The sequence below is a fragment of the Cnephaeus nilssonii genome (genome assembly GCF_951640355.1).
Source record: "Cnephaeus nilssonii genome assembly, chromosome: 9".
Lineage (NCBI taxonomy): Eukaryota > Metazoa > Chordata > Mammalia > Chiroptera > Vespertilionidae > Cnephaeus > Cnephaeus nilssonii.
The window spans coordinates 70,562,995-70,584,411 of NC_137080.1; the positions used below are offsets into that span (position 1 = coordinate 70,562,995).

General features: G+C 39.2%; 1 protein-coding gene across 9 annotated transcripts in view; it reads right to left on the reverse strand.

Moving 5' to 3' along the window:
- PHF3 (PHD finger protein 3) overlaps positions 1-21,417 on the reverse strand; it is an 85,046-nt gene that overhangs the window by 6,975 nt on the left and 56,654 nt on the right. For all 9 annotated transcript variants that reach the window (XM_079780070.1, XM_079780071.1, XM_079780069.1 and 6 more), the window contains 8 exons: positions 14,448-14,634; positions 12,083-12,230; positions 11,844-12,000; positions 10,321-10,437; positions 8,787-8,921; positions 8,091-8,226; positions 4,092-4,290; positions 3,445-3,592 (listed from right to left, as the gene is read on the reverse strand). In XM_079780070.1, coding sequence (XP_079636196.1) covers positions 3,445-3,592; positions 4,092-4,290; positions 8,091-8,226; positions 8,787-8,921; positions 10,321-10,437; positions 11,844-12,000; positions 12,083-12,230; positions 14,448-14,634 — 1,227 coding nt within the window. The remainder of the gene's footprint in view (positions 1-3,444; positions 3,593-4,091; positions 4,291-8,090; positions 8,227-8,786; positions 8,922-10,320; positions 10,438-11,843; positions 12,001-12,082; positions 12,231-14,447; positions 14,635-21,417) is intronic.

The window sequence follows — 21,417 nt, forward strand, 5'->3', positions numbered from 1 at the left end:
CATACATCTGCCCCTTATTTGGTGGTAGTGAGCAAGGGTATGCCTTAATCATTAACAGCTGATGTTTGATGATAGCATACATTTTTGCACAGAAAAGAATATCACTGTAGTAACATAAGGTTCACTTTTTTTAAAGGCACAATTTTTCTGAAAACAATTACAAGTAAAAACAATTAAGAGCTGCAATTAAGAATATTTAAAACTTTGCCCTAACTGGTTTGGGGCTCAGTGGATAGAGCATCGGCCTGCAGACTCAAGGGTCCCAGGTTGGATTCCAGTCAAGGGCATGTACCTTGGATGAGGGCACATCCCCAGTAGGGTGTGTGCAGGAGGCAGCCGATTGATGTTTCTCTCCCATCGATGTTTCTAACTCTCTCTCTCCCTCTCCCTTCCTCTATGTAAAAAATCAATAAAATATATATATTTTTAGAAAGAATATTTAAAACTTTAATCAGAATACTTCTATTTTTCCCATGGACTCAAAAATCAAAAAGTATAATTAATTGATATTCAATTCAATTCAGTTTAAGTTATTAATTGCTTTAAATATTTTATTTGGGCTTGTTGTCCCAACCAAACTAAAAATATGCAGAAAGCAGAAGTAGAGTTCTAGAAAGCAATCACATAGAAATGGCTCATCATTGCTGAGACTGGTTTGGCTCAGTGGATAGAGCGTCGGCCTGCGGACTCAAAGGTCCCGGGTTCGATTCCGGTCAAGGGCATGTACCTTGGTTGCGGGTACATCCCCAGTGGGGGGTGTGCAGGAGGCAGCTGATCGATGTTACTCTCTCATCGATGTTTCTAGCTCTCTATCCCTCTCTCTTCCTCTCTGTAAAAAAATCAATAAAATATATTTAAAAAAAAAAAAAAGAAAAGAAAATGGCTCATCACCCTGGCCCAGTAGCTAAGTTGGTTAGAGCATCGTCCTGATACACCAAGTTTGTGGGCTCGATCCCCGGTCAGAGCACATACAAGAATCGACTAATGAATGTATAAATAAGTGGGACAACAAATCGATGTTTCTCTCTTTTTAAATCAATAAAACTTTTTTTTAATATATTTTATTGATTTTTTTACAGAGAGGAAGGGAGAGAGATAGAGAGTTAGAAACATCGATGAGAGAGAAACATCGATCAGCTGCCTCCTGCACACCCCCCACTGGGCATGTGCCTGCAACCAAGGTACATGCCCTTGACCGGAATCGAACCTGGGACCCTTCAGTGCACAGGCTGACGCTCTATCCACTGAGCCAAACCGGTTTCGGCTAAATCAATAAAACTTTAAAAAAAGAAAATGGCTCAGAAAGTAGAATAATAGTTCCGTTTAAAATCTAAAGGGTTCCATAGTTCAGTACCTAATTATCCATTTAAAAGAAGAGGGATCCATGAGCTCACTCATCTAAGGGAAAAGATGAACAATATAGACTGAAGAACAAGAACAGCATCGATCAGACTGTCAGACCTCAGAGGGAAGGTAGGGGAGGGGGAGGATAAGGGAGATAGATCAACCAAAGGACTTGTGCGCTTGCATATAAGCCTAACCAGTGATCACGGACAACGGGGGTGGGGGCATGCGTGTGGAGGGGTTTGGGATGGGAAGAGTGGGGGGGGATTGAGGACAAATATGTGATACCTTAATAAAGTAATTAAAAAAAAAGAAGAGGGATCTTCACATTGGACTGATCAAAAACTAAGTTTCTAAATAGATATGTTCAAAAAGAGCATCATGGGTCCACTTAATCTTTCGTATAAAAATAACAAGCAAACTATATGTAAAAATAATAGATTATTCATTAACAAAAAACATAACCAGTAAACAAACTGATCAATATCAGATGATCACCATTACACTGAGTTAAACTAACTTCAGCCTAATACAAAGACAAGTAAAATGTATGATAGTCTTAAAAAGAACAAACATAGCCCAGGCCAGGTATGGCTCGGTTGGAACATTGTCCCATATACCAAAATGTTTTGGGTTCGATTTCTGGTCAGAGCACATAACTAGGTTGCAGTTCAATACCCAGTTTGGGCACATACGGGAGGCAACCAATTGATGTTTATCTCTCACATTTATGTTTCTCTTTCCCATCCTCTCTCTAAAAATCCCAATGAAACAACAACAACAACAACAAAAAGAACAAGCACCCAGCCAGAGAGGCTCAGTGGTTTAGCATTGATTCGTGACTCAGGAGGTCTCAGTTGGATTCCCAGGGCACATGACAAGGCTGTGGGTTTGATCCCCAGTAGAAGGGAGGTGCAGGAGGCAACCAACTGTTGATTCTCTATCATTGATGTTTCTATCTCTCCCTCTCCCTTCTTCTCTCAGAAATCAAAACATTTTTTTAAAAAAAAACTTCTAAAAAAGAACAAGCAAATATATGATTTAGGCTTCCTGAATTAATGAAGAAATTAAATTATTTTTAACTTTTGCCTTTATGGTTAGTGGACTGAGAATGGAAAAGGTTAATGTTAGATATGAATATGATTAATAGAAAAATATACAGTAAAGGAGCATTGATATATTTTCCTTCTGCATAAACATGAAAATAAAAAGCTTCATTGCTTAAAAAAATATCATACTTTCTCATTTATCATACTGTATATAATACTACAGCTGTTTATTTTCCATAAACATTGCATTATAGTTGCTATTCCCTCTGATAAAGAACCAGCCAAGCTCTTGGCCCCCTCCTCTCTTGCTGCTCGAGCATGACTCCTGGCTTGCAGGGCTCTCAAGCTCCCACACACAATGGACTGATGGACTGGAAGTAGTTTGACGCTGTACTGGACCCAGCTTCCCCATGGAATGGAAACTCGGGACACTGGCTTTGCTTTTAGCTCTACTAAAGCTCCAGCTGCACTTTTTCCAGGACTGGTGTAAGGGAAATGGGACTTTGAATACCAAGGGTTATAATTTCACACAAATAAAGCTTTCTACCACATCTCAAAAAATAATAATAAAATAAAACCAGCCAAGGAAACCACTACAGCAATTATGGTCATTGGTCTCATGGAAGTGTCAATGAGCTCTAAAGTTTCAACTACAGTCTATATCTCACTCACAGAAATAGGCAGATAAGAATTGTAGTCATGAAGCTGAAAAAGCAAGCAGTAGGAAAATTAGAAGACTTGTTAACAATGAAAAATCTTCCTGAAAGCTATAATATTTAAACAAAAATTGTACTTAACAAAAACTTAAATATCCATGCAGATTCTAACATGTGGATTTAACACTTTCAGAGCACAGTTTTCTATAGTTCTAAAACTCCATTTGGGAACTCATACATCCATTAATTGAATGTTTGAAGGGTCAATGTCAATAAATACCTTTATTCTGAATAAAAATAAAATATTTTTAACATTTTTTATGATTTTTATTATGTTTCCTTGCCTACTGATTTCAGAAACACGTATGTCAAGAAAGGCAGAAAAGTTCAGTTACCTCTGTCAAGTACTCAGGGGAACCAGACACTGGGTAGGCTTTGGTAACAAATTTTGCAACAGAAGGCATGTTGATAAAACCTTTCCAGATGAAGTTCAATCGAGCCAAGAATGTAGACTCAACTTCAACAGTTCCAGGCATCTCTGGACTAAAAAGATGGCATTAAAAAAAGTTTTCAGCCTAAAGATATATTCATGAATAAATATATTTTCTACATAGTCATCAATTATTTCTCTATTTTAACATGTCAAAAAGGCTAGAATATGTAAAGACTATTGATTAAAAAATTTATATTTTCACTTCATAAAATTATATTTACATAGTCATGCTTTACAATGTCATCCTTCTTAGTTGGCTTAGACTCAATGTCCAGAGAAGTGCAAACAATTTTTCTTTAATGACCTTTCTCCTGCCTTTTGGCATGAACATAATTAAAGGGAGTTTTATAGTCAAGTCCTCACATATTCAAATCTCTAACTTTCCCAGTCTTGTTTTTTTTTATCTCAATTAATTTACAACATAGGGAGATACAATTATTTTCTCAAAAGAAAGGTTCCTAAAAAATATATTTTTCTGTTTTTGAAGACCATGTGTAAGTTGGCAAATATTTATAATGATTATTATAGGTTATACTAAGAGAAAATTACCGTGGAGCAGGAGAGAATGATGTTGATTTTGGAGACTCTTGTTTCTCTTCCTCAAAGAATTCAGAAGCCAAAATATTTGAGGTTGAAAACAATGCATCTGCTATACTTTCTGCTTCATTATCTGAATGTTTACGAGATACTCCAACAACAACTTTCACCTTTTTTGGAGAAAGATCATCTACAGGTGGTGCCATTCGACCTAAAGCCAGAAGACACCAAAATAAGCTCTATTTGTGAACTGAAATTTCTGTAACTTCATTCATTTTTACTCCTAAAGTTATTCAGTTTCTCTGACTGAATTGTTGCATGACCATACATTTCCTGGAGTAATTTTTAATCATATCATTTCTCATACTGACATATTATACCTCTCTGATTAATGTGAAAAATTAGGTAAAAAGAATGTTAAGCAGCTTAGATAAGCTGAAATGGAAATATAACTAGAACCTAAAATAGGTTTCTTGATACCCTAGCAAATTTTTTAAACTAAACTACACCAAATTCCAACAGTCTTCAGAAGTAACTTAAGAACTAAGTAAAACAAATCCATATCCTACTTTGTGTTACATGAGTAGTTCATGAGTAGTTCATGTAACACATGCATAGTGCAGTGCGACTTCATTACTAAACATGAAAAATATTAGTAAAGTTTAGAAAATGACATTGCTATTATATCAAAAAGCAAAAGAAAATCACTAAAACATTCAGAAAATAAGTCTAGTAGCATTAACCAATGTTTTTGTGTGCTACCATTACCAAACGATTGCCGTGAAAATATTTAAAATTAATAGAAATAACTAAGAGTACTTTTATTAAGATTTTTCCCAGATAAAAGAACTAACTGGGTATATTTATATACTAGTAAACATCATGGATAGCTTTCTTTAGGGATAACAATGTGTAAAAAACACTGTGCCCTTTAGTCTTTATCATTGTACAAAGAGTGCAAAATATGTTAATACACCTAATTTTGGTAAGATATTATTATAGGAAAATTACATAACATATAATACATTTTATCTAGTCTCTAGTATAATAATGGAGAGCAACAATCAACTAACTTAAAAGACTTTTTCATGTTCTGAACAAAGTATCATTCCTTTAGTATACTACAGTAAAAATATAAACATTGAGAACTATTATCTCGAGTTTAAAAAAAACACTCTTGATCCTTCACCTTTACGAATAAACTGAATATAAATGTAAAATCTTCCTTAACACATCACCACCATTTCTTAGGCCCTAACTCCAGTCAATCTCCAACATGTGTTAATATTACTAACTTGGGTATTTTCTCAAAATTCCTACTTATTTCCATCTCCAATGCTACCACTCTAATTAAAATACCACCATGTCCCACTTGGACTCTTATCTATTCTTCCTCCTTTCTCTGTTGACTTCTTCCACTGTAATCTCCAGGCAAAGTCAGATATATCTTCATAAAATTCCAATCTTATCAAGTCATTTCCCTTCTAAAACCATTAAGTCACTATCCACTGCTCTTAGGTAAAAAAAAACAAAACACCAAAATCTTTAATGTGGCCTACAAAAGTAGATTTTCAGCATGTTTTATTATCTCTAAAGTAATATTTTTACATCATGATCCATTAGTCACTACAGGGATGTATGTACATGTACATATACCTTACAGATATGCGTGTATTTATGTCTGCATTTTTTGTTATATATAAACTAGAGGTCTGGTGCACAAAATTATTGCACCGGGGATGGGGAGGTCACCTCAGCCTAGCCTGCACCCTCTCCAATCCGGGACCACCTCGGGGGAAGTCCGACTGCAGGTCTAGACCGGCAGTCGGACATCCCTCTTACAATCCTGGACCGCTGGCTCCTAATCGCTCACCTGCCTGCCTGCCTGGTCACCCCTAAATGCCCCCCCCCCCCCCGCTGCCGACCAGGTCGCCCCCAACTGCCCCCTCCCTGACGGCCTGGTCACTCCTAACTGTACCCCCCCACCAGCCTGGTCATCGCCAACTGCCCCCCCGCCACTGGCCTAGTCACCCCTCACTGCACCCCTGCCAGCTTAATCGCCTCCAACTGCCCCCCATACCAGCCTGGTCGCCCCCAACAGCCCCCCCTGCTGGCCTGGTCACCCCCAACTGGCCTGGTCGCTCCTCATGGCCCCCCCACGCAGCCTGCTTGTTCAGTCATTTGGTCGTCCCTAGGGCCGGCCCTGGGCTTGCCTGCGCCTCGGGCCGGCCCTGGGAAGCTGGGAGGCTGAGGGGACTGGGGGACTCCTGGAGGCGGGCCCAGCCTTGCGGTGCGCATATCGCCCCGTCAGGGCTGAAGGAACTGGGCGCTGCCATCTTGTGGCTGTAGGCGCCGCCATCTTTTAGGGCATGGCAATCAATTAGCATATTCCCTCTTTATTAGATAGGATAACTGCTTCTCCTTGAAATTCTAGTTGCTAGATTTTATTTCTACTATTAAGTCACAGTCTGCAGTTTGAAAAGCAATGGCTATAAGATACTATGAAATCTGATTTCTAAATATCTCTTCAAACAAATCATGTGCCTTTCTCCTTGAATGTCTCAGTGTAAATGTCAATTTCTCAGCCAAACCTCCCCTAACACAATCTAGACCAGGTCTTTCTGCTACCCAAATACATTTATAACAACTGTACTTCTGTAACTCAAATCATCACCTGTCTGTCTTTTCCATTAGACTACAATTTCTCTTAAACCCTGGATAACATCTGACTGTTTCACTACTATATTCCCTTCTTCCAGCAAAGTGCCTGGCAAGGAGTAAGAACTCAGTTATTAAATGAATGACCAAAAATACGAATATTAGAGAAGCCATAGCCAGTTTGGCTCAGTGGATAGTGTCAGTCTGAGGACTGCAGTGTCTGTCACAAGCTCAATCTGAAGCAGGGCACTTGCAGGAGGCAAACCAATCAATGTGTCTCTCTCACATCGATGTTTCTCTCTGTGTCTCTCCTCCCCGCTTCCATTCTCCCCTTTAAAAAAAAAAATTAATGGACACATATCCTCGGGTGAGGATTACCAACAACAAAAAAAGAATACTAGAGAAAAAGGTAATTTTTGATGTTTCATTTATTACATCCTATCTAATAATAGAGTAACATGTAAATTACCATCACTCCGCTATGCCCACGATTGGGCGGCGGGAGGCTGGGGGGCGGGACTCGGGGTGGCCTATCCGGCCATTGAGAGGCACGGATCCGCTGCCACTGAGGGGGGCTACCCTGCTGTTGAGAGGCGCAGGGGGCGGGACTCCTGCCCCCTGTGCCTCTCAACGGCCAGATCCGCGGCCACTGAGGGGGCCTGCCGCGGACACCCACCTGTGCCTCTCAACGGCAGGGTAGCCAGGTGTCCGCGGCAGCCCCCCTCAGCGGCCGTTGAGAGGCGCAGGGGGCGGGAGTCCCGCCCCCTGCGCCTCTCAACAGCAGGGTAGCCCCCCTCAGCGGCCGCAGACCATCAAAAGTGGGGGAGCTGGGTGCCTGTCTGCTCCGGCACCAGGCCTTTCAGAAGCCTCCGCCGAGCCAGAGGCTTCTGAAAGGCCTGGTGCACCAGCGGACAGGCACCCAGCTCCCCCGCGAAAAGCGAAAGTGTGTAGGGGACCCTACACGTGCATGATTCAATCATGCACTGGGCCTCTAGTATAATAATACAATATGAATATTATTTCACTCCTTCACTTACTAAATGACAGTACCATTACCACTGCCCACAATTTCTGAAGTCTATTGTAATGGTTAAATTTTAGTCATATGACACTGGATTGATAAGTTCAGATCTTATATAATACAACTGATTCTAGATAGTAAAGTACACAATAATATAAAATTACATGCCAAGCCTGAAGAAGTCACACACAAAAAATGTGCTATTGCTCAAAGGGAGTAGGCAGATGCTTTACCAATGATACTGGGAAAACAAAAATCTACTTAAATTACAAATACAAGTAACCCCCTTTCCAAGTGAAAGCAACATTTTAGGAAGAAAAAATTCCATTTACCTATGCAAATTTTGCAGTTAAGATCAAAAAGATGTTGTCTGTGTTGACTTGTGGTATCTTTAGACATAGAGTCAATCTCCTCCTTTTGTTTTTCAGATCCTTCGGTTTTCTCCAAAGACTTGTTACCTGCAGGTTCCTAACAAAAGTTAGAGCAAAATTAGTTTTAGCAGCTGAAGTTTGGCCTCAATTAACATCAACTTATATTTCATACTGGCATTTTTCTAAAATGAAACTGTTACATTTACAAGTTGTTTTTAACTACTTTGTTAAATAACAAATGTTTAAATATTAACTGACTTAAAATAGAGCAAAACAAACATTCCTTTCTTCAAGATTCTAACAAGATTTCATATTATTTTCTCACTAATAATTAAAAATAAGAAGTTTCACCAGCTCTCAAGAAGCACTTACACATGTCAAGGCCTACTAAGGAATTCACTATGTCATGAAGACCCCAGGAATATACATTTTAACAACTGCTTAACAGCTGCCCATAATGCAGATAGTCTACACACTACATACAAAGAAACAATACTTTAAACACTCCCAGAAATCCTTTAAACCAAAAAAAATAGATTACTTTAAAATATATACATTTTTTAAGATTCTTCTACTTTAAGAACATTAGGCAAAGAAACCTTTTCTGGATTTGTATGTTTTGAGCACTATAAAACACAACATTTATATTATCTTTACCTGCTGAATCTCCATGACTGCTTCCTGTTCTTTCATTGGAGCATCGCTCTCAATTTCTATTTCACCCTTATGAGTTATTTTTGTGATTGGTCGTCTTTCCACTTCTCTCTGCTCTTTCTCAATCATCTCTATGGTCTAACAGAAAATATTTTTTAAAAAATAAAGCTCAGCAATAAAGCAAAATAAAGAAGTGTAACAAGAACTAGTAACAGGTAGATGAGAATGGAAGAGGTTAAGAATGGGTAAAGATGGGTCCGGTTATTTAGCTCGCCTTAGTTTAATACAAATCATCATTTAAAGAAATCAGGTACAAGGCCTAAAGATAAAACAAGCTGGTCTTTACTGCAGATGATACTTGCAGCCCGTTTCAAAGAAGAAAGGCATGTGCATATTTGGGTTATGGAGAGTAAGAAGAGGAGATACTATTTTCAAAAAATAAAACAGCCCTGGCTGGCGTGGCTCCATTGGTTGAGTGTTGTACCATGCACCGAGAGGCTGCCGGTTAGATTCCTGGTCAGGGCATGTGCCCAGGTTAGGAGTTTGATCCCCAGGAGGGGGCATGCAGGAAGCAGCCAGCTGATGGTTCTCTCTCACTGATGTGTGTGTGTCTCTCTCTCCCTCTCTCTTCCTCTCTCTCTCATTAAAATTTAAAAAAAAAAATTTTAAGTAAAAGAACAGGAGAAATTGCACAGTCTGAAAGTGAAGAAATATGTGAAAAAGTATAATATATCAAATCAAGGCCTTTGGTATTTCAAAATAGATTTGGCAGAAGATCTACTTGGAAGCTTAATACCTAAGGTGCAGATAAATGTTATGAAAAATCAGGTTAATTATGTAGAGTTAATATGAATTATAAGTAACCAGTATTTTCTAGAATAAAGGGCTAATATTCGAGGCCACTGTAATAAAATAGTGGATGATGGGCTACCTCATACCTCAAGTCACATCTATACTCACTTAAATCTTTAAAGGTATTTCAAGTTCACAACCCTCAACTAAAAACTCTTACCAGCAGTGACTTTTAGAATTTTTTAGTTTTAAAAATGCAATATGGTGCACATATTGTATCTGTTACATAACATTCCAGTTAGTGCTACTTAATTAAATACACAACATTTCTGTGAATACATTAAGACATGGCAATTCAGGTCAATTTTATCAGTCAATTTGTTACAGGAAAAAACATTTTTCAGAGCTTTTGGCATTTGAAACTTCGAATGGGGGATTATAAACCTACAAAATTTTCATTCTGAATTAAATCTGGCTCTACAAATTACCAATATTCATAATACTGGGCTTCTGAAAAGTCAAGATGTGACTAAGATAAGATGCATCTATTTTCCCACCTTCTGATTTACAAATTATATAACAAAACACAAAGTATTTATGTAACCTGAAAACTTGAGAAAATGAAAAAAAGTAGCAGAGATCAAGAAAAATAAAGATAGCATTTAAGAACAAGGCTAAACAACTAGAAGGCTTAAAAAAATATAGACTTTAATATAGTCAAACACATATTCCTGAGTAATCTTACATGTCTGTTTTCTCTTCGTCTCCAAGCAGCTAACTCTTTCGAAGCTAGTTCTTCTGGACTCATTCTTATAAGATGATCAGGGGTTACTTCTCCTTTCAGTACTTTTTTAAATAATATCTGAAAGTATTTAAAAATGGGAAAGGGAGAAAAACATTTTCAGAAGAAAAAAAATGGCTATCCAAAAGCTTGTAATAAATAAGATGCAATTTTGAAAACTGATTTATAATTGTTTTATAATTTACATATTGCCTACCACAAGAATAAATGACAGCCTTGTAGCCTAGGAACTTATCTAAGGCAACAAAATACACATCTCACAAAAAGCAACACATGATGCAGGAGCACATATACTGGAAACATTACAACATCTATCCCAAAGCTGTATTATGTCTTCCCAAGGACACACTGTCATAACAAAGTAATACATAAAAGAGCTTTACTAAACATGATGTCGTTCATATTTTTAAGATTGCATATGTTTAAATCCTAACAGGCTTGGAGGAATTCCAGAGGGAAGAACCAAATGCAAGAAAGAAACCTAAAGGAAGTAATTTCTTATTGAAGAAAAACTTCCAGATTACACAATTCGAAAAGTAATAGATCCCCTAGACCAGTGATGGCGAACCTATGACACGCATGTCAGCACTGACAGGCGTAGCCATTTTTGATGACACGCGGCCAAGCGGCCGCATGCCGAGGATGAAACATTTGCTGCTCCTGAGGATGAAACATTTGCGAAATAATGTTTTTTCCTCAAAGTGACACACTACCCGAGTTATGCTCAGTTTTTTGGCGAAGTTTGACACACCAAGCTCAAAAGGTTGCCCATCACTGCCCTAGACCATAACGTGAGATTCTACACTGTAGAATTCTCTTAAGTAGCTGTTAGAATATTTCAAGAAAATACTTAAATCACATACTATAGCAAATATAGGTATGCAAACTGACAAATTGCTATCACTTACGTGAAAACTTTATCAAATTTAACCAAATATGCAAGGCATTTGCATCTACACACACACACAGCTTTTAGATTCTAAATCACAAACAAGAAATCCCAGGAAAGTTAAGGTTCCATTGTGAATGTTTACGCCACTGCTAAAAGATAATTAGAACTAAAGTCATATTTAATGTAATAAAAATGTCTTAAAATAGATTTTTAATCTAAATGCAATTTATTTTAAGGGATGCAGTTATTTTCCAATTTAAATCAGAAGTATTAAATAGTATTGTCAATTTTAGCTTAATCATTTTTGAAGAATACATACAAATTGGATTGAACAAGGAACATAAAGGAAAGAAAATTCACATAAATCAGGTTATGACAGATTTAGTATTTTATATTTTAATAGGCTCATTCTAGTCACCATTAAGCAGAATTCAATCCAGAAGCAAAAGACTATTAAAATTCCATGGTCTCACTTCAAGAAATTTTAGATCTACTGTATTACAATCTTAAATATTTATGCATTCAGTAAAGTAGGAAGCATAAGTATTTATGAACATGAACAAAACACACTTACATTGTTTTTAGGGTCTTTCAGATTGAACATCAAACTTCTATATTTGTTCTTATATTTAGCATCTGTGTCCCGAAAAAAAGAGAAAAGCTCTTTTTCAATTTTTGTGGCAACTTTTGCTGCCTTTTCCTCTGGTACCTTCAAATTTGAATCTGTAAGTCTTAAAATTAGAACAATTCAATTATTTTTCAAATACAAGAAGCATGTATTATTCAATCTCCCACAACAGTAATGTGTGTTACCTTTTCATCAGGATGTCTTTGAGAGAGTGTCTGACACTCTGTCGGATCTGATCTGCAGAGGGCTTGGCAGCTGGGGCAGCAGGAGGATGCACATTAGGCGCTCCTTTTTCAACCTTCTTCTTTTTTACCTCTTGCTTTTCATGAGCACCTAATTTAAATAAATATCATATCAAAACACATTACATTGTCTCTAAAAACATTATTTTTCTTTTTAATACAGATGTAAACTTATAAACAAAATAAACTGATTAAAACTGACTACTTATTTCTAACTATTCCATATTTAAATATTCTTGACATTCTAAATCTATATATGGTGACATGTTAACTAGACTTACTGTGGTGATCATTCATAATATACAGAAATATTAAATCATTATGCTATACAGCAACACTAATGCTGCGCCAGTTATACCTCAGCTTTAAAAAAATTCTAATTAAAATCAATTTTAATTAGAAATTAAGTGACTAACACATGGCCCTAAAGCTAAAAAAACAAAATATCCTCTTTTCCATTTTAAATAATGGCTTTTAAAGCTAGTTACTTTTCACATATATGCATTAACTTTTTAAAAAACTATTTAAAAAATGTGGCTGAACTTAAGTGAGCAAATAATTTAATGATCTTACTACTACCACAAAATTCACAAATCTCCTCTGCTTTTAAAACAAATGTACTTGATTGATATTGTAATTTGAATGTTAAGCTTTCCAAATAATTTCCCAATCCACCATTACTAATTCGTGTGCATCTCCAAAAAATGCCAAACATTCCACTACTCTGACCTCCTATCACACCAACTTAATTTATTCTAAAGTCTCCTTCCTCATTCTTAAACATTTTTATCATCTATGCCCTCACTTTCACACAAAACCAACTTTGATTAAATAGTCCAACACTATTACCACTCCCTTGCATACTTAATGCCTTTATTCTCTCTCCTTTAAACCTCTGCATTGGCAAAATCACAACACCAGTGAAAACGAACTTCTATCCTTCACCCGAATAGCCTACAAACAGCTGAAGATAACTGAAAAATAAATAAATAAGCTGGTGTGGACAGGTCTCACTTTAAATTTATAAGCCACAAATCTTAAGTAGATAACTCAATCTGTTGTCTTAATCCTGTTAAATTTTCTCAGAAAATTTCCTCTCCCGCTTTGAAAACATCTATTTTACACGTGTTTTCCTCTCTTCTCAAACCAACAACCCCTTTCCTCAACTTCAACCTCATTTGGTTTTCTCACTTCATATTTTTACTGAGAAAACAGAAAAATGTCAGCTATCACATCTTCCCATCACTAAATCAACCTGTATCTGTCCTATCACATACAATCTTCCTGTTCTATATAACCCTTCAACGTGAATCCCACCCCCTCATCTAATGGATTTTTTAACCTCATCTATAACATAATCTCTCCTATTATCACCAAATTCTCTCTCTCTATGGGATCATTGCCATTAATGCTATATATCTATATCTCCTTTAAAAACAAACAAAAAAAACAAACTCCTGGGGCAGGCTATAAAGAGGTCAATGGGACAAAAAGGGGACATGTAATACTTTCAACAATAAAGATTTTTAAAAAATAAAATAAAGAAGTGCTAGATCCCACATCCACTTCTAGTTACCACACCATTACTGTTCCCTTAAACAGCAAAATTCCTTGAGTTATCTGTAATCACCATCTCGTTCCTCACTTTCCATTCTTCCATAAACCACTACAATTAGTTTCTGTTCCCATTGCTCCACCAAAATTCTTCTAAATCAAGGTCACCAAGAATTTCTATTTCACTAAACCACATACTTAATCTATGTTAATCTTATTAAATGTCCACACCAGACAGCATTTGACATGGTTGATTATTTCTTCCTGTATCAAACTTCATCTTGCTTCCAGGCCACCAGGGTCTTTTACTTGTCCTCTTATCTCACTCAGCCAATTGTCTCTTCTTCCCAACTTCTAAATGTAGATGATCTCCAAGGACTCTGCTTCTGGAGAGCCTCTATTGAACTCTATCTGTATATATCTAAGCTTGGACTTTAAATTACTATACACTGATAAATACTGTGATTCTCTATCCCATTATTCTATCTTTTCTTCAAAGTGTCTAAATTCTGTTAAACAGCATACCATTTTCTTATGTCTTCTCCCATTGGTATTTAAGTGCCATGAGGGAAGGAGCTGTATCTTAAATTCATTAGTACTTCCCCAGAATTTAAAATAATGGTTTTTAATTTCAAATAAGGTTAATCACCAAAACATTAAAATGTTAAAATTTAATTTCCGTAAATATTTTAACTGGTAGTGTATGAAATAAAATATAAATACATTAGTATATAATAATTTCTATCAATCTCACTGCCTGGTTTTGAAGCTTTTTCTCCTGTGCAAATAACAGTTGTGGAATCTTTTGGTATTTTTTCACTTTTTTCTTCTGAGGATCTCCGAGGTAAAACTGGTTGCCCCATCTTTCGAAGAGGAGCTAGCTGCCATTTTTTCATTTCACTATCTCTACAGTCTGATGAGTTTTTACCTTCACCAGATTCCTGAAAAAAAAAAAAAATAGTATTTAATTCACTAGAATTAAAACTTCTACACCAACTTTAAATATAAAGCAAGCCCCAAGAGATAGAGATGAAAAAATGAAACCTTATTAGTATTACAACCTATAACAATATCAAATATTTTCTATTCTTTGCCCCTGTAACTGTTTAAAGGGTTTTTTTAAAGATGCACAAAAAAATAACTCAATTATTAGCAAAAAGGAGAATCACCCTTCCATTCAAAATCCATTTGTTAAGCAACTGTTTTCTACAGAACACATATTAGACTATTTAGTTCTTTTATATAAAAGAGAACGAAAAGAGAGAAACCAAGATGGCAGCATAGGTAAACACCTAAACTGCTGCCTCGCACGATTTCAAAACTACAACTAAAAGACAAAACGAACATCATCCAGAACCATAGGAAAGCTGGCTGAGTGGAAATTCTACAACTAGAAGGAAAGAGGAAAGCACACAGAGAATCAGAGGAGCTGCAAAAGGCTGAGGTACGGAGACACATGCGCGGGCGGCTGAGTGCCTGGCTGACTTTCTCTAGCGGAAAGGAGACAAAAGCTCCCGACTGCTCTGAACCTCCGTTACGACTGCCCTGAATCCCAGTTCTGGGCAAGACCCTGGGGATCCAGGCTTATACGGGGGAATTTGGACTGTCAGGTGGAAACTCAGGGGAGCCGCAAAAGGCAGAGGTCTGGAGGCGCGCGCGACAGCAAAAAGAGAGGACTGACTGCTGACTGCGCCACTGGCTTTCTCTAGCAGGCGGGAAACGGAATCCAAATTCATTGGGGGAGAAACTGGACTGTCTGGCAGAGGGCAAAACTCGAGGGCGGCTTACTCTTAGATGTGCTTGCAGCGATTACCTAGGTACACTGAGACCCAGGGGCCTCATAGGGCAGGGCTGACGGGAAGCCAAGGCTGTCTGCTCAGCCCTGAGACTCCGTCCCATCCAAGCTGAGCACAAAGGCTTTTGCAATTGTGCAAGTCTTGTCTCATAAGACTGTCTCCAGTACAGAAGTTCTCCCGGCATAGACACAGCTGATCCTCACAGCCAATTGGCCTGGAAGTCAATCCCTCCCAGTGATACCAACAACAATAAACACTTAACTACAACAAGGCTGTACACACAGTCCACAAAGGAGTGTACCAAGAGTATCCACCTCAGGTAACTGGGGAGGCCAAGCCACTGGGCCATATAGGACACCTAGCACACAAAGCTACCCTACCAATTCAGGGAAGCAGCGAAAATGCGGAGACAAAGAAACAGATCACAAACGAAAGAAATGGAGGAAAACAAATGACTGGATATAGAGTTCAAAACCACGGTTATAAGATTTTTCAAGAATTTCCTAGAAAAGGCCGATAAATTTAGCGAGACCCTCGAGGTTATGAAAAAGGACCAACTAGAAATTAAACATACACTGACTGAAATAAAAAATATTATACAGAGACCCAACAGCAGACTAGAGGAACGCAAGAATCAAGTCAAAGATTTGAAATACAAAGAAGCAAAAAACACTCAACTGGGAAAGCAAAAAGAATCCAAAAATTTGAAGATAGTGTAAGAAGCCTCTGGGACAACTTCAAGCGTACCAACATCAGAATAATGGGAGTGCCAGAAGAAGAGAGAGATCAAGATACTGAAAACCTATTTGAAGAAATAATGGCAGAAAACTTCCCCCACCTGGTGAAAGAAATAGACTTACAAGTCCAGGAAGTGCACAGAACCCCAAACAAAGGGAACCCAAAGAGGACCACACCAAGACACATCATAATTAAAATGCCAAGAGCAAAAGACAAAGAGAGAATCTTACAAGACGCAAGAGAAAAACAGTTAGTTACCTACAAGGGAGCATCCATACGATTTTCAGCTGATTTCTCAACAGAAACTATGCAGGCCAGACGGAAGTGGCAAGAAATAGTCAAAGTGATGAATAGCAAGAACCTACAACCAAGATTACTCTACCCAGCAAAGCTATCATTCAGAATTGAAGGTCAGATAAAGAGCTTCACAGATAAGAAAAAGCTAAAGGAGTTCATCACCACCAAACCAGTATTATATGAAATGCTGAAAGGTATTCTTTAAGAAGAGGAAGAAGAAGAAAAAGGTAAAGATAAAAATTATGAACAACAAATACATATCTATCAACAAGTGAATCTAAAAATCAAGTGAATTAAAAACCTGATGAACAGAATAAACTGGTGAATATAATAGAATCAGGGGCATAGAAAGGGAGTGGACTAATAATTCTCAGGGGGAAAAGGGTGTGGGGTTGTGGGAAGAGACTGGTCAAAAATCGTACACCTATGGATAAGGACAGTGGGGGGGAGGTAAGGGCAGAGGGTGGGGTGGGAACCAGATGGAGGGGAGCTATGGGAGGGAAAAGAGGAACAATTGTAATAATCTGAACACTAAAGATCAAATTTTTTTTTAAAGAGAGAATAGAGATCACATTCCCAATAACAATATTAGAAAGAAAATTAGAGATATAAGTTAAGAGTTCTCTTAGTTGGCTGTGGATATGGGAAAAGGAGGGAAAAATTGTGGAGAAACAGGTATCTATATTTTTCACTATTTTCTAAAACAAATGAAGTTCTATTCATCTATAATACTAGAGGCCCGGTGCACGAAATTCGTGCACGGAGGGGGGTTGTCCCTCAGCCCAGCCTGTACCCTCTCCAATATGGGACTCCTGGAGGGATGTCCGACTGCCCGTTTAGGCCCGATCCCGGTGGGATCGGGCCTAAACGGGCAGTCGGACATCCCTCTCACAATCCAGGACTGCTGGCTCCAAACTGCTTGCCTGCCTGCCTTCCTGATTGCCCCTAACCGCTTCTGCCTGCCAGCCTGATCACCCCCTAACCACTCTGCTGCCAGCCTGTTTGCCCCCAACTTCCCTCCTCTGCCGGCCTGGTCACCCCTAACTGCCATCTCCTGCAGGGTTGATCACCTCCAACTGCCCTCCCTTGCAGGCTTGGTCCGTCTCAACTGCCCTCCCTTGCAGGCAGGGTGCCTCCCAACTGCCCTCCCTTGCAGGCCGCGTGCCTCCCAACTGCCCTCTCCTGCTGGCCATCTTGTGGTGGCCATCTTGTGTCCACATGGGGGCAGGATCTTTGACCACATGGGGGCAGCTATATTGTGTGTTGCAGTGATGATCAATCTGCATATTACTTTTTTATCAGATAGGATAGAGGCCTGGTACAGGGGTGGGGGCCAGCTGGTTTGCCCTGAAGGGTGTCACAGATAAGGGTGGGGGTTCCCTTGGGGTGTGGGGTGGCCTGAGCAAGGGGCCTGTGGTGGTTTGCAGGCCGGCCACGTCCCCTGGCAACCCAAGCAGAGGCCCTGGTATCTGGAATTTATTTTCCTTCTACAATTGAAACTTTGTAGCCTGGAGCGGAGCCAAGCCTGGGGCTCCCTCCGAGGCCGAGGCCGGCAGCCATTTGTGTTGGGGTTATAATTGAAACTTTGTTGCCTTAAGCGGGTGGGCCCGGCCAGGGTGTGCGGAAAGCTTTGCTTCCCCTGGCCTGCTCTCTCAAGCTCCATTCTGCCACCATTTGTTTGAATTTGTTTACCTTCTATAATTGAAACTTTGTAGCTTGAGTGGAGGCTTAGGCCTGGCAAGGGCAGGCGGAAAGCTTGGCTTCCTCTGTTACCTAGGAAACCTTGCTCTCTGTGGCTGTAGCCATCTTGGTTTGGGTTAATTTGCATACTCGCTCTGATGGGCGTGGCTTGTGGGCGTGGCTTGTGGGCGTGTCTGAGGTATGGTCAATTTGCATATTTGTCTATTATTAGATAGGAAGTGAATCAGTTAAGTTCTCAGTGTACCAATTGTGGCAATTTTAATTCCCATAAGGTAGAACAAACCTTCAGGATACCTGCTACTCTTATATAACCCACAAAGAACTGTTAGTGAAACTGGCATTCTGAGAACCCTGGGAGAAATCAGTCACATCACACTAGTGTTTAAAAAACGGGGAAGCCCGGCCTGCATGACTCAGTGGTTGAGTGTCGACCTGTGAACCAGGAGGTCACGGTTCAATTCCTGGTCAGGGCATATCCCCAGTTTGTGGACTTGGTCCCCGGTGTGTGTGTGGGGCATGCAAGAGGCAATCAATTGATGATTCTCTCTCATCATTGACGTTTTTTTCCTTTATCTCTCCCTCTCCCTTCTTCTCTGAAATAAATAAAATAAAAAATAGTAAATAAAAAAGATGGAGAACACTGTATATAGACATAGAGTACATACAAAAACTGATTTTCTCCAGACTAGGAATCTTCTAATTTTATTTATTTATTTACTTTCTACCTCCCCAACTAGATTTACGTGAGAGCAGGAACATATTTTAATCAGTGCTATAAACCCAAGTCTGATATATCAGGCTTGGCATACAATAGAAACTCAATAAATGGTTCAACATAAAAATCTAGGGGTAACAAGTGGTTTTTAAAGAGCAGATTTCATAAATTAAAAGCAGGCAAGTCAAGATTCAACGGTTCATCAAAAAGGAAGTGGTTATCACTTGGATAGCACATGCATTTACAAAATCAGACTAGGTCTTTTCCGGAAAGGGGGGGTTTCTCAAAACATTTACAATGTTAATGTTTTTTTAAATGTCATTTTAGACAAGATGGAGACAACTCAGCTAAATGATAAAACAATGTGCCATATTTCTAAATGGCCAAGAAATTGTACCCAAGAAGTGATGAGTAATAGTTAATGATAAAAGAAGTTTTCTAAAGGTGTGTTATAAATTCTTCTCAATGGAGCTTTCAGTTCTGTATCATCAATTACTTTGGTTCTAATCAGATCAACAGATAAAGAAACAGCATATATCAGAAGGACATAATCTGATTCTCAAAAAATCTTGACAGAAAACAGTGGATACAAGGATTTAGCAAACTGGAACTTAATCCAGATTTGTCATATAAGGAATGTCTGGAAAGAACTGAGTTTGTAAGTAATAGAGATTTTGGAGAAAACATGCTCATGCTCTTAAATCGAATGGCTGGACTAAAAATTTCCAAGATTCCTTTCAACTCTACAATTCATGTTAATTGTCTTTTGGGTTATTATACTTAACTCTCCATGTACATTTGTTGACATTATGTTTCCTCCCTAGCACTATCTATAAGAATAACTAATCAATTAGAAAAATAAATAGTAATAAAAAGGTAGACAAAGAAAATTTAATCAGATAAAGTGCTGTGTCCTTTATACATTGCTCCTGTAACTGACTAAATATCTTTAGATATCTATTTATAAAATACTTTTAGAAGGTAGTTAAAAATTTAAGAATGAGGGAAAACTGACAACTTTTTTAAAGAGTCTACATTTTACAAGAAAAATTATGAGGTGAGGGTTCCAAGCAAATTAAGATTACTTTTCCTTACAGAGAAAAAACAAAACTCTTCCATTTGAAAATAATGCCAAATGTAGTTTAAGGATTAATAGACATTTACAGACTGAAAAACTTTTTAAAATTTTTATATTGGTTTCAGAAAGGAAGATAGAAACATCAAAGATTCGAGAGAATCCTTGATCAGCTGCCTCCTGCATGCCCCACATTGGGGATGGAGCCCAAAACCTGGGTATATGCCTCAACCAGGAATCAAACCGTGACCTCCTGATTCATAGGTCAATGCTCAACTACTGAGCCACGCCAGCTGGGCTGAAAAGCTTTGTAAAGAAATTTTATCAGTAAGCACAATTTCCAGTTAGTACCAAAGATATCTCTCTCTCTCTTTCTCTCTCTCTCTCTCTCTCTCTCTCTCTCACACACACACACACACACACACACACACACACACGCGCGCACGGAAAGTCCAAGTACCAAACTAGAAATTAGAAATAGCAAAAATAAATAAAATTTTTATCCTATATAATAAAAAGCTAATATGCAAACGGTCCTCGCTCCCTAGCCCCCTCCCGCCATGACCAGGAACCTGAGGCCGTGCCCTCCCCTCTACTCCCCCCACCCCGCCGCCCCGGGGCCAGGGGATCTGAGGCCGCGCCCCCAGCCCAGCAGGGCTTGACAGGGGACCTGAGGCTGCGCCCCTGCCCTGCAGGGCTTGATGGGGATGGGGCTGTCCGAGTCTGGGTCTCGCATGATTTCGAGGCGTGCGTAGGTGGGCGGGGACTTAACTCTAGGTTCCGCGGCGCGCCCCAGGCTCTGACAAGAGGGATATATTCATATACATTTTACTAATTTTCTTTCATCTCTGACACTTCTATTATAGAGAAAGGGCAAATAGCAATATTAAAATATTTTCTCCAATTAATTCCCTTTTAATGTGCATGAATTTCATGCAATGGGCCACTAGTGTTAAATAAAAATCCATCCACTTTTATAGAAAAACTAGAGGCCCACTGCGTGATTAAATCATGCACGTGTAGGGTCCCCTAGGCCTACCCTGCCATCCAGGCCATATCCACTGCCCCGCAAAGCCTAGCACGCTCTGCGGACACTGCTAGCAGCCTGCTCCCCGCTTTTGATGGCAGGGGGTCCGCTGGTGCTGGAGCGGACACACAGCTCTCCGCTTTCGATCGTGGGGGAGCTGGCTGTCCGCTGGTGCACCAGGCCTTTCAGAAGCCTCCTGCGCAGCAGAGGCTTTTGAAAGGCCTGGTGCCAGAGCAGACAGACAGACAGCTCTCCCGCTTTCGCTTTCGATCGTGGGGGAGCTGGGTGCCTGTCCGCTGGTGCACCAGGCCTGGCAGAGGCTTTTGAAAGGCCTGGTGCCGGAGCGGACAGACAGCCAGCTCCCCCGCTTTCGCT